General features: G+C 40.6%; 1 protein-coding gene and 1 long non-coding RNA gene across 11 annotated transcripts in view; one reads left to right on the forward strand and one right to left on the reverse strand.

The window, feature by feature from the left end:
• The window catches only part of SH3BP2 (SH3 domain binding protein 2), an 89273-nt gene that overhangs the window by 51089 nt on the left and 25291 nt on the right, over positions 1–12893 (forward strand). For 6 of the 8 annotated variants that reach the window (XM_089777781.1, XM_075930862.2, XM_075930859.2 and 3 more), the window contains exons 2-3: positions 10900–11039; positions 12189–12291. In XM_089777781.1, coding sequence (XP_089633907.1) covers positions 10904–11039; positions 12189–12291 — 239 coding nt within the window. In that variant the 5' untranslated portion in view covers positions 10900–10903. Of the gene's footprint in view, positions 1–2299; positions 2971–10899; positions 11040–12188; positions 12292–12893 lie in introns of those variants that run through there. The other 2 variants (XM_006134705.5, XM_006134704.5) reach the window with 2 other exon arrangements.
• LOC106732793 (uncharacterized) overlaps positions 1–12893 on the reverse strand; it is a 63908-nt gene that overhangs the window by 13119 nt on the left and 37896 nt on the right. The gene's annotated exons all lie outside the window — the stretch shown is intronic.

A 12893-nucleotide genomic window follows, 5' to 3' on the forward strand; every position in this document is an offset into this window, starting at 1 on the left:
GTTTTTAAAACACACATCTTCCTTGAAGGCTGCCTATTCTGATCCACCAAAATAAGTAAAGTATGCAGCACATAGCATATGCTTCTTAAACATCTTGTCCCCACCACTGTGAACTGTGCTAATCATCTATTGTATTATGTGGTTTAACTGTGCTTTTTATCCTGTGGCGTTGCCTAACTCAGACTGGTTAATATGGATTTTTTGCATCTTTATCACATAAGACCGCTAGGTTAGGGATGTTAAATTTAATTAAACTAATTGACTAGATGATGGAATTTCCATCGACTAGTCCATTAGATGATAAGACAGGGAGCCGCAGTGGGGTTAGCTCCTGACCCTGGGAACTTACCCTGCTGCGGCTTTGTCTTTTAAATGTATTATTTGCTGGCAGGCTGAAGCAAAACGGGGGGAACCCAGTGCAAGCTGGGAATCAGCTGTCCTGGCTCGCGCCGGATGTCTCCTTCCCTCCAGCTGCACTTCTGCTTTTTAAATGTATTAAGAGCCAGCTCTTAATACATTTAGAAAGCAGAGGAGCAGTGTACTGGGACTGGGTACAAGCCAGGAATCAGCTGATTTCCAGCTCATGCCTGGTCCCCGCTAGCCCTCTGCTTCCCATGTCCTCCTGCAGAGACGGTGCTGGAGGATCTGACTTTTAAGATGGTTCTCCCCAGCACCCCATTCCTGCTGCCTCTAATACAGGCAGCAAGGGGCAGGAGGAAGAGACTAGTCAAGGGAAGTTGCTACATCAGGTGAGGGGGCTATAACTGTGTATGCTAGTGGTATTATTATATACCATCATTGTCAGATAGCCCTTATATTGTAGAATTTTGTCTTTATGTTGTAAGATCCTTTAGGCAGAGTTTTGTCTTCCTTTGTGCTTTGTATAAGGTGAAATATGGTGATCGTATTAAGGCATTCCTTCTATTATAAAGGGTGAACTTTCTGCAGTCATTTTGTGAGTATTTAACTAGGGATGTTAAATTTAGTTTAATCAACCAATCGACTCGTCAATAGATTTTCAATTGACTAGTCAATTAGTTGATAAGTGGGGAGCCGCAGCGGGGCTAGCTACTGGCTCGGGAGCTTACCCTGCTGCGGCTCTGCCTTTTAAATCAGTGGTCTCCAACCAGTCCATCGGGATCTACTGGTAGATCTTGGAGCCTCTGACAGGTGATCCTGACTGGTTTGGCCAAGAGGCTATCAGGTGCTGAAACTTCAGCTGCCTCTTCCCACACTGCTGCATATCTCCTGCCCTTTGCTTTGGAGCTGTCCCCTCAGGAGCCTCCTGCTTGCTGTGCAGGGAAGGGAGTGGAATGGAGGGCGCTGATGTCAAGGTGCTTTCAACCACCCTTTATTCTATCTCCACAGAGCAGAGTGGGGGCACAAAAGGTCTTGGGATGGAGTTTGATGCTGCTTTTGGGAGTGGTGCAGGGCCAGGGCAGGGGTGGATCTGCCTTAGCCACACTGCACCACCACCCAGGAGCCACCTGAGGTAAGCAGTGCCCAGCTGGAGCCCACATCTTGAACCCCTACCATAGCCATAAACCCTCTCTTGCACCCCAAGGCCCTACCCTCGCTCCGAGTACCCCTACATCCAAACACCTACCCAGAGCCTGCACCTACAACCCCCTCTGACACCCCAATTGCCTGCCCCAAGCTCAGATCAGAATCCCTCTCACATGCTAAATCCCTTAATCCAAGACCAGAACCTGCACCCCAAAGTGTTGCCCCAGCCTGGGGAAAGTGAGGGAGAATGGGGGAGGGAGTAAGCAGGGGCAGGTCCTCAGAGAAGGAGTGCAAAGGAGGCAGGGCAAGGTTGTTTGGGTATGAGGCAGATCTTGGATTGCACTTAAATTAAAGAAGTGATCTCGTTCTTAAAAAGGTTGGAGACCACTGCTTTTAAATGGATTAAGAGCCTATTGGCTCTTAATCAATTTAAAAGGCTAATGTGCAGCACAAGGGACCCAGCGTGAGCTCTTAATACATTTAAAAGGCTGGTGCACAGCTCTTTTAATACACTTAAAAAGCAGAGGTGCATCTGGGACTAGGTGTGAGTCTGGAATCAGCTGATTCCTGGCTTGCACCTGATCCCCACTACGCCTCTGCCCCCAACAGAGATGGTGCTGGCGGAGAACTGGCTTTTAAGCCGGTTCCACCAGCACTGGCTCCTGCTCCCCCCACCCCTTGCTGCCACCCTGCCCTTTGTTGCAGCAAGGGTAGTGGTGGGGGAGTCACTAGTCGACTGTCTGACAAACAAAAGCTTATCGGATAGTTGACTAGTTGCTTACATCCCTATCTTTAACAAGATGGCTGTTTTTAGTTCCTTTGGGGAATATTAGAGAGAAATATTTAATCCATTTCCTGTATTATAAATCAACATCATTTGAAACATTTGCTGTTCTGTAAGCAGTAAGCAATGGTTCTGAATCATGCTTCCACAGGATTGTAAACTCAAGCATGCAATCTCCCTCCACCCTTCCTCTTTTGAATCCTCCACTTCATGATGAAAAAAATATAAAAACAGCTGTAGTAGTGGAATCTCCCCCTTTGTGGCTAGTGGGCTGCCACTGGTTGAGACTTTTGTGAGTTTCATTTTACTAGCTCTCTGGCGAATCAGGAGGTTTGTGATACAGATATGCTACCCAATGACCCCTGGGAACAGGAAGCAACACACATTCACATTGTGAACAAAAAAGGAAACAACTCATTGCTGAGGCGTGACGGCGTCCCACTTGACAGCATGGAAGGGTCAGGACAGAGTTTTTTCTCCGCCTTTTAATAAGAAACCTGAAGCTACAGCAGCAACAATCAGTGATATTTAATCTATAGGTGCACACTAGGGGGAGATATGCTGACTTCCTTACCTGAGGGGGATTATAAATGGCTAATGGCTTCATACGTACAAAGGAAACGCTCGTTCGGTGCCACGTTCAGTAAGAAAACTATGTGTCAGTCAGATTTTGTCACCAGGTTAGTATGAATTTGTAGTTTGTTAATCTAGATTCTTTATCTCTAGAACGAGTAAACTAATATTACATCCTGAAAAGAATCCTCTTTTGTTCCTGACTTTTCTGTGTGAATTAAGAATGAATCAACAATCTTCATTTAAAGAAAGGGGAGGGGGCTGAATGGGGAAGGAAGGCAGTTTAGTGAAATGTAAAGCTAGTCAAGTCACTATGTGCATAGTAAACTTGTTCATAATTGAAGGCTTTGCAGTGGGGTTTAGTCTTAGTCTCGCTCTTCCCAAAATACTGACCAGACTCCACAGTGTTGCCAGTATCAATAAGTGGTCTTTCTGAGGGAACTGTTGTTGAAAATGGAGGCAAGAAAGGGATCAACTGGACAAAAATATATTTTGTCTATCTGTCTTTTATTGGAACTTTCATTTGGAAATGGATTGACTTAGTGGAAGAATATCTGAGGTCTCTAAAAAGTTAGAAATTCCAGTTTTAGGAACAGAAAGTAAATGTGTGTCTTGCTGACGCTGAAATGGTAGAATTTGTTCTGATGCGCTTTAGAATATGCTGCTGCTTTTCTTTCTGCTCTTTCCAGCCTGGTTGAGTGTATAGTGTTATCTCACTCTGGGAAAGGCCACCTGTGAAAGATGGACATTTCAATAGTCCTTCCCTCCATCTTAATTTACTGCAACATTTCTTTTGTTGTATGATTTGTACTTTCAAAAGCTTTCTCCACTGAGATCTCCCTTTTCATGGGTGTATTGTCAAGATGGGACTTAAAGATGAAATGCTACAGTACATATGATATTATGGCACTTTTAAAAATTCTCAAACATAAAGTGTCTGACACTTCTGAGCTCAAGTTTAATGTTTTGTGCAAAAAGAGTAAATTAATAGGATATTACTTCCTGAAAAGAATCCTCTTTTCTTCTTGACTCTATGTGAATTAAGGATGGATCAATCTTCATTTAAAAAAAAAAAAAAAAAAAAAAAGTCGGGGGATGATGGGGAAGGAAGGCACTTTGGTGAAATTAAAAGCAAGTCACTATGTGCACAGTAAACTTGTTCATAATTGAATGCTTTGTAGTGGTATTCAATTCCCAGTCTCTTTCATCTCTTAATACTGACTTGACAATGTGTAGTTTATTAGTGTAACTTGGAAAGGCTATTTTTCATTTGCTACGGTCCTCTATGTTTAACAACACAGGGTGCAAATAGTATCACAGAAAGCTAAGACATCCAATATAACATAGGGTTGGTAAAAGCTTAGAGATAAAAATAACATGATTTTTTTAGGCCTGAATCGTGCAAGACATTAAGTCGAAACTGCAAGGTGCAAGTTGCCTCAATTCCAGTTGATTTCAGTTGGAATTAAGGGCACGCAATGTCATGCAGGATGAAGTTGTTAATTGTTAATCTGTATTTAGTCTGGATGTTTTTGCACCATTAACATATTTTTAGATTAATAGATTTTAAGGCCAAAAGAGTCTTTTCATTTACAATACACACCTGATTTTGAAGGTAAAATTGCTTTCATTTTATGTAATTCTAAACACATAACTGAATCTAACTGCATTTTAAATTAATGAAGGAATGGGATTTCATTTCTCGATAAGATTTAGATAATTGATTTGAGCACCCCCATCAGATGCAGACATCTGCAATTTTTCTGCAGTTATTTCATTAACCAAAGGCCATTATACCAAGACTGAAAACCTCTCTACACCGTCATATTGAAGTGGTATTACCAAGAGGGCAACATAAATAGTGTGTGAAAGGAATCTGCCTTCGGCTGACTGTATGCCGTTATTTGCAATGCTGTTGTTGATCCCAGGGTATTAGAAAGACAAGGTAGATGAGGTAATATGTTGGACAAATGTCTGTTGCTGTAGCTAGAAAGAGACAAGCTTTCTAGCTACACAGAGCTCTTCCTTAGGCATTAGAAAGGTATTCAATGTCATTGTCGTAGCTAAATATAAGGTGGAACAGATTTTTGAGCAGTAGTAGTAAAAGCCCTTTTATCCAGCACTTTACCAACCAGCAAGCACAATAAACTAGCATTTCTGATCTGCACAGAAAGTCTTATTTATAGTGCATTTGGTGTGGGACAAGCAAGGAAGTTTGGATCTTGGAGTAGGGGTTGTGAAGTGGGAGGGCTTAGGATGCTGGATAGAAGGACGTGCACCTCTGGCAGCCCTCTCAATTGGTTCCCAGTCCCCGCTGTTGCTGGTGGAGGTGAAGGATGGATTTGGAGTGCGGAGCATGGAAAGGACTGTGGGGCAAGGGGGTGGGAGCACAGGCTCTGGGGGGTGGCAGCTTGGTGCCTGGTGTTGGGAAACAGAAGGGACTTGGGGTGCTGAATAGGGGGACACTCTCTTTTGGCAACCCCTGCAAGTGGCTCCCCATCCCTGCTGTTGCTGGTGGATGCTGCCTCCATCCCCTCCAAGGCAGCATGCCTGCCTGCACCAGCGCCTGCATGTCCATCTGGAGCAGCAGTGATGGAGAGCTGCTTGCAGGGGCTGTCAGAGGTACACACCATGAGCCCCTCCCATGCCCCAATCCTCTGCCAGATCCAAGCCCTCTCCCAGAGCCTTTGCACCGCAGTCCCTCCATGCCCTCTCTCAAGCCCTCTCCACGCTCCAAATCTCTCCTTCTTAGTTAACCAACATTTTTAATTTACCAGCATCCCCCATTCTCTCAGCATGTTGGATAAAAGGGCTTTTACTCAATTGTGATAAGTCTTTGTCTACACCAGTGTTTCTCAACAAGTGGTACGAGTACCCTTAGGGGTACTCGAGAGAAGTCCGGGGGGTACGTCAAAACAACTGAAATTTGGAGAAAACTGAATTTTTGTTTTAAGTTTTACAGCGCTTTATTATTTCTGTACTTTTTAAACCCCAAAATGTCATCTCCCGCCCGGCTACGATTAAGTTGTTTAAACAAATGTGTTGCAATGGCAAAAAGAAAAATTTGTGGGTCTGAACACTAGGTACTGGGGGTATTTACAATTTTTTTTTTCCCAAAAGGGGTACTTTATTAAAAAGAAAAAAGGTTGAGAAACACTGATCTATACTGCCACAGCAATGTGGTCACAGCAGCAGGCAATCAATACACTCCTGAATGAACTCACGCAAAAACTCCCTGTTGCCCACTGGTGAAATGATTTATAAATCACTCCATATCTGACTCTCAATTTTCATCCAAAAAATAACCCTACACAACTCCTTCAAAAAATGTGTCTTGGAGCTTAAATTCATAATTTCGAAAAATAGCGGTCTTAATGAAAGCACTGGATTTATGGTTTATTACAGTAATCTGGGATGCATTAGCCCCCTTTAATTTATGAGACTGCAGAAGTGTTTATAGGCCACTTTACCTTGAAAGGTCTCTTAGCATGTAGTCTAACTACTTATGCTAAACAACCTGTTCCATTTTTCAAACAAACGAGGAGTCCTAGCACCTTAAAGACTAATACAGGACTCCTCGTTTTTGCTGAAATGGACTAACACGGCTAACTCTCTGAAACCTGTTCCATCTTGTATTTAGCTATGATACTCCTGAATACTTTTCCCAGACCTGAAATAGAGTTCTGTGTAGCTTGAAAGCTTGTCTCTATAAAAACAGAAATTGGTCCAATAGAAGATATTACCCCAGTCACCTTGTGTCTCATATATACTCTTACGGTTTTCACAAGGGTTGGCACAAACATACTGTAAGCAATACTTTTTGTGTGCAAATAACTACTCAATCTATTTGATAGTAATTGCAGCTGTGTTCAAATAACCAGTGATAGAGATTCATCTTTTTTAACCCATTCATATTCCGTTCATTTTCCGAAAGTGTTGCAGAGTCTATTTTTGATTGTTGCCTTGTAAAAGAAGAAATCCTCCGCATGTGTTAAGTACATGCTCTAGTTAGAGTATGAATAGGTTTTGTGGTATGCTGGGGAATGATGAGACCACACTGTACTGTGTTTCAATGGAAACTCTTTGAGTACTGAAGAGATTCCTATAAATTATAGTTGCTGTGTTCCTCCCCCTTGTACTACAAAGCGCAGTCTTCCTAGCAGACCAGAGATTGTCCCTCAAAGCACTTGAGGAATCAGATAGGACAGGGATACGGCCCATTCTAGTGTGCTTGGATTGTCTTTGGATCAGAGTCTCAGTACTGCATCTGTTGGGGAGGGATGTGTGTTTATTTGCCACAGTGTTTTTGGGTTTTTTGGGGGAGGGAGGTGTATATTGTTTTTCTTGGTTTGAGAAGAATGATGAGAATTAAGCAAAAAATGCATCTGTTTTTATTTTTTTCTTATCTTGGTTATACTTGACGTGCAGCTGGAATATTTCCTTTTATTTCATTGGAGAGATTTTGTACTTTCAATGCTTTAACTGAGGCTAGGCACTACAGCTTATGTCCGTATAACTTATGCCACTCAGGGGTGTGAATAAGCTTTCCCCCGAACAACAAAAATTATACCAGTCTAAGCACTGATGTGGACAGTGTTACATTGGCAGTAGAGCTTCTCCCAACAACAGCTACTACTGTCCTCCATGCCTGGAGTAGTTAAGTCAACTTAAGAAAGCTCTCCCTTCAGTTTAGACCATCTGCGTTAGCAGCATACCTAAGATCAGAAGCTAGGCAGGGTCTTTTGTTTTGGCCTGCAGTCTCAGGTACTTATGGAATGTAATCATAATCTAAAATGAGGTGGTGTACCCTGTCTTAGTGATTCGAGAGCTTCATGTGCTCAGATAAGTCATATCATGACTTACTGAAATAACTACCAGCTCCAGCTGGGATTTGAAGATTAAGCTGTTCTTTTGTCTCTTATATCAGCAGAAATAAAGATCTCACAATTGGAACTTTTCTAACAGCTGTGTCCACGAAATCTGAGGCAGGAATAGAATCTAGTGCTCTCTTTTCTGTAGATATTTTTGGCTCTGTGGTATTACCAAGAGTGATATTAGAAAAAATGGTTTTTTTCAATAGAGTAAGCAGATGTGATCTGAAGATGTATGTGTGAAATTGGTCAGTTACATTGGTGAAACCTCATGGGTGAGTTTATTCCAGTTATACCAGTGTAATGGAGAACAGATACTTTCCTTTTAAACAAAAATGCAATCTTTCTGATTATTTTTTAAACATAAATAAGCAAATCTCAGGAAAATTTTCATCAGTTTGATTTCTGATGATTTCAGTGTATGTTTTCACTGATGATGTGTTTTATCATTTAAAAAAAATGGTCAGTCCTAGATTTCCCCTTCATTTTAAGGAAATCACTCTTGCGATGACACTACTGTGTTGCAACATTTGGGTTTCTACAGCCAACTGAAAAAATGTGTGCCTTTCCCTCATGCCTATCTTTCAGCTTCTGCAGCGTATACAAAATGTTTGAACCAATTTTGAGTTCAGTTTGCAGGAATAACTTCATTACTTCTTAGGATTTAAAGCTTGTGTGTGTAATGCATCTCTGGCTCATTAACACATTGTTTTTGTCAAAAATCTCTTGAGTGGCATGGAACAAATCATAATGAGGGACCCAGTAGATTGGGTCGGGGAGTGGGAGGGGCGGCAATGGAAGGTGGAGCAGATAAGTATATGTGCAGAAGAAGGAAATACTTCCGTGTGTGCTGATGGTGTTAGAGTTAATCCATCATAGATCCATCTGTTGCCTTGGGTTTGTGACTAAAACCATTGCATCTTACCCCTCCCCCCAACCTTTTGAACACTTCCTAAAAATAGAGGCCAAAAAAGTAACATTCGTCATGAGCTCTACTCTGCTTAGGGAACTAGTGCTGAATTTAGAGACAATGCAAGTACATTTTAGCAAAGTATAATACATTTGTGCATTCTCATCAAGGACAAGTTAATTGGTCTTTCTGTAGGAGTAAATATTATTGGGTTTTCCCCTATTGTTGTCAGCATAGCAGGGATCTGGCAAGTAGATCTGGATCCTGCTCTAGTAACTTTAAGGCAAGGCAACATAAAGTGATGCTGCCACTTAGTGGTGAGATAGGATTATGTTGAAGATGACCTGGTCAAATCAAATCCGCAATTTAGTATTCTGTGTGACTTTTGTGTGCCTTGTTTCACTGGCAGCTGCCTGTAAGTTAATACATCACTGCCTTAAAGAAAGCAGGACATGTGTATGGGATATGGAGCCTCTATGGAAATATGGGGAGGGTGAGTCAGAGAGAGTTGAAGGATTACCATGGACTGGCAGTCTTTCTGGGTAAGAGGGAGGGACTCAGATAACAGCAAACTGAGCAGATTGGAGAGTATAAGGTTGGTGAGAACAGAGAGGGAGTAGTGTTAGGAATACAGAGAAAATCAGTGGATGGAAAAAAAAGAGATTGTGAGAGTCCCCTGGGGAAGAGTTCATTACTGAGGTTACACACGCCTCATAAAAACCTAAAATACAGACAGTTGCTCGTGGACAGGAACAAGAGTTGGTGAGATAGTTGGGTCCATTCAGAATGTCTCAGAACCTTGCAGAATCAGGCACATTGTGCAGGTTTGTCTTAATCTCTCTTCCGAAAAGGAATTGAATAGGGTACTGATCACTTGTGGTGCAATTCATACTGATGGCTTCAGAGAGAATCACCTCTGTTACTTCAAGGACTGGTTCCTCTCTTTTTTTCGAATTAAACATGGAGCAAATTCTTAGTGGCTCTGTGTGATCAGAAAACTAGTATGGGCAAGAAAAAATACCCACTGTAGATGTGGTGGGAAAACAGAAGCATGCACTGTACTATTGCAGTGACTCATTCAGTAAGCATACTACTTACTCTTTTCACAGTGGGTACTTTGACTCATCACGTTAAGTTGAAAGGAGTTTAGTTTGTAAAATTATGTGTAGGAAGCAGGTTCCTAGGTTATAGACTGACACTGTTAGCATTTTTATGGAAAAGATGGAGTAAACGGCATCCTTTAAATGTTTAGTTCTTTCTGCTCCTGGTTCAACATCTAATCAGTCACAAACAGCTTGAAATGGACTAATAATAGCTGAGGAACTTTAGCAGTTCATGAGCCTTCCTCTCCCCAGTAGAGGTCCTCTGTTCAAGCCTTGGGAATAATGCAGCGTTGTTTGTGAAGGTCAAAGTTCCTATTCAGTTCATGGAGGGTTTTCTTGGTACTAGATAATTAAGGGATTTATCCAAGCCTTGCACTGTGCCTTGTATTGCCAGTTGAAGAAAGAAAGGTCTCTTTGTGATTATTACTAGGCTGATAAAACTAGTTATTAAGGAACTCTGATACTCTAGCCTGTAAACTGTATAAGAAGGGATAGCAGAAAGAGCTGTAATTGCTAGGATGCTCAGTGCAGCATGACAGCAATAATTAATGTGGGCTGTCATTAAATGAAATATCAAAGGAGGGTGAATTTGAGTTTGACTACATCCTCAGTGTATTGCATGTGAATCTAAAAACAATGTTATGTAATGCATGTGCCGGTTTGCACCAGTACAAAGAATTGTGATAAATAAGAAATGAGGGGCACTCTGTATTTGAATCAGGTCGCTTCTTTGTTCTTAACCCTTCCTAGTGGCAAGGCTGTATACATTATTACTGTATGTAGCAAGTTACTGGGCAAAAGTCAGTGGATAACCTTGAAAGACTGAGAATTGGGCCTCTGGGGGTTTGTTTTTGTTTTGTTTTGTTTTTTTCGTGGAAACATTTCACTGTCTGTTGCTACAATATTGAAGTTAAACTTCTCTGGACCACTGTCATTACTTTGATATGTACAAAAATAAACTGGGACTTTCTGTCATATTTTTTTATGCATTGCATACTTCCTGGAATCTGAGACACTAGTTTGCCACATAATTGGCTGATAGACTATTGGCTGATTAACCATATTTTCCAAACAAGCTTCCTTTCTGAAAGTTAATTCCTTCAAGCAAAATATACATGCAGTGCAAACCATTTTTTCCATTCTAACTTGCAGAACAATGGCCACAGAAGAGCAGCACTGGCCAGTTCCAATGAAGGCCATTGGAGCACAGAACCTACTGACAATGCCTGGAGGGGTTACTAAGTCAGGATACCTGCACAAAAAAGGAGGCACCCAGCTGCAGATCCTAAAATGTAAGTTGTGGAGGATATTAACTGGACTTCATTTAGTTGCTTTAAATACTTGGTTTGTGGACAGTGATGCATTATAGGCAGGCAGTTAGTGTTACTGTATGTTTATAATGTTCCCCTTTCACACATTTTGTTTGTATTGGACTTAATTTTACTGCAATATCCTGGAGAATTAATTAACCCTTCCTAAAGATGATGCTTTCTTGTACTGGAAGATTAAAAATTTTAGATGGGGGGTGACGTGCAAAATGCACATGTGTGTTTCTTCCCTCTAGTTTGTTGGATTTGGATTTTAATGCTTCCAAAAAAAGATAGAACAAAATATATTTTTTTCCAGTGTACTTGACATACCTCATTTATTTCAAACTTTTTGGTTTCTTATTTTCAAAAAAGTTCCAGTCAACTTCTACCAACTGGAATGTATTAAACTATCCCTCCCACACACCCACCGCCATAAAATTTAGAGTAAACATTTTTCATATCTGTAATAGCTCCTTGAATCCACATATTTTTAAAGTAAGAAGTTCAAGGCTGTGAGTTTTCTTTATTTTGTGTAATTCCTAGAAACATACAGTTCATTATAAATTATATATAGAAAGAAAATGTTGTTTTTGATATAGGAGAGAAGAACACTGGAATCCGATTTTTTTTTTTTAAACTACTTGGTTTTATTGCAAGCTTCTCTCTATATATAAAGCAAAGGAAGGCTCAGTTCTGGTTTTGGCGTAAGCGTGAATGTATTTTGATTTTAGTTTCTAAAAGTGTGGCTTTTTTCAGAGATTGGGTATTGTTGGCCTTTGGTTATGTTCCTTGGATGTGGTTTGGGCTGCAGTCTCATGTTAGTGCTTTCCTTCACTAAACAGTAGGTATAGCTTAGCCTTGCATCCTTTGAAGATCCTTTTCTTCACCACCTCAGAGCAGCTATCTCACAGATGAAGAGAACTGACATCATGTTGTATTCTGATAGGCTTCTGAGTTGACTGCAGTATCATGTGACTTGTCATCAGCCAGATGTCATTCAGCTAATTAATTTTTTTATAATGATCTATTAAACTAGCCAGAACTGTGTAATTTAAGAAAAATTGTTTGAAAGTTCTTAGTAATTCATTCACTTTTGGTTTATTTTTTCCCCTCTCACCTTCCTTTTTCAAGGGCCACTGAGATTTGTGATTATCCATGAGGGATGTATTTACTATTTTAAAACTAGCACATCTGCATCTCCACAGGGTGCTTTCTCTTTAAATGGCTATAACAGGTGAGTGGTTCATATATTTATTTTATACACAAACTAGGGATGTAAGAATTTAACCAGGGCTGCCTGTGAATTAAAAATACCGGCATGTAACTGATTAAACTGTAATTTGTTACATGGTTAGTATTTTTTAACTCGTTTTACATCCCTAACACAGACACCATTTCATGATGAAAGCATGGATTTACTTGAGCTTAAGGAACACTGACTCAGGAAAAAACAACTTTTTCTGGTTATGCAGATTTTGTTAATTAAACTTTACTTAAGGAACATTTAATTCACCCACAGTAACATTTCACTAAGAACTATTGCATTCACTCCATACAAAGCAGATAGTGATAGGATAATTGGGAAAGGGATTTTGGGGTTGCATTTTGAAGCTGCAAATTTTTAGCATGATTTTATCTGCATAAATTGTTTTGTCAGCATAAATGCCCTTAGAAACATAGGCTGTGCCCAAAGGCACATGTTCTTATAAATGCATATTCACTACAGAAGTTTACAGTATTAGCACTGGTCTCTGTGTTTAATTCACGGTAGAAAACCTACATTAATTCGATAAGATAGGCAGCTTTCTCATGCTAGCTGTTGGTGTTACACCACAT

This window comes from Pelodiscus sinensis, chromosome 4, assembly GCF_052426305.1.
Source record: "Pelodiscus sinensis isolate ZL-2025 chromosome 4, ASM5242630v1, whole genome shotgun sequence".
NCBI lineage: Eukaryota > Metazoa > Chordata > Testudines > Trionychidae > Pelodiscus > Pelodiscus sinensis.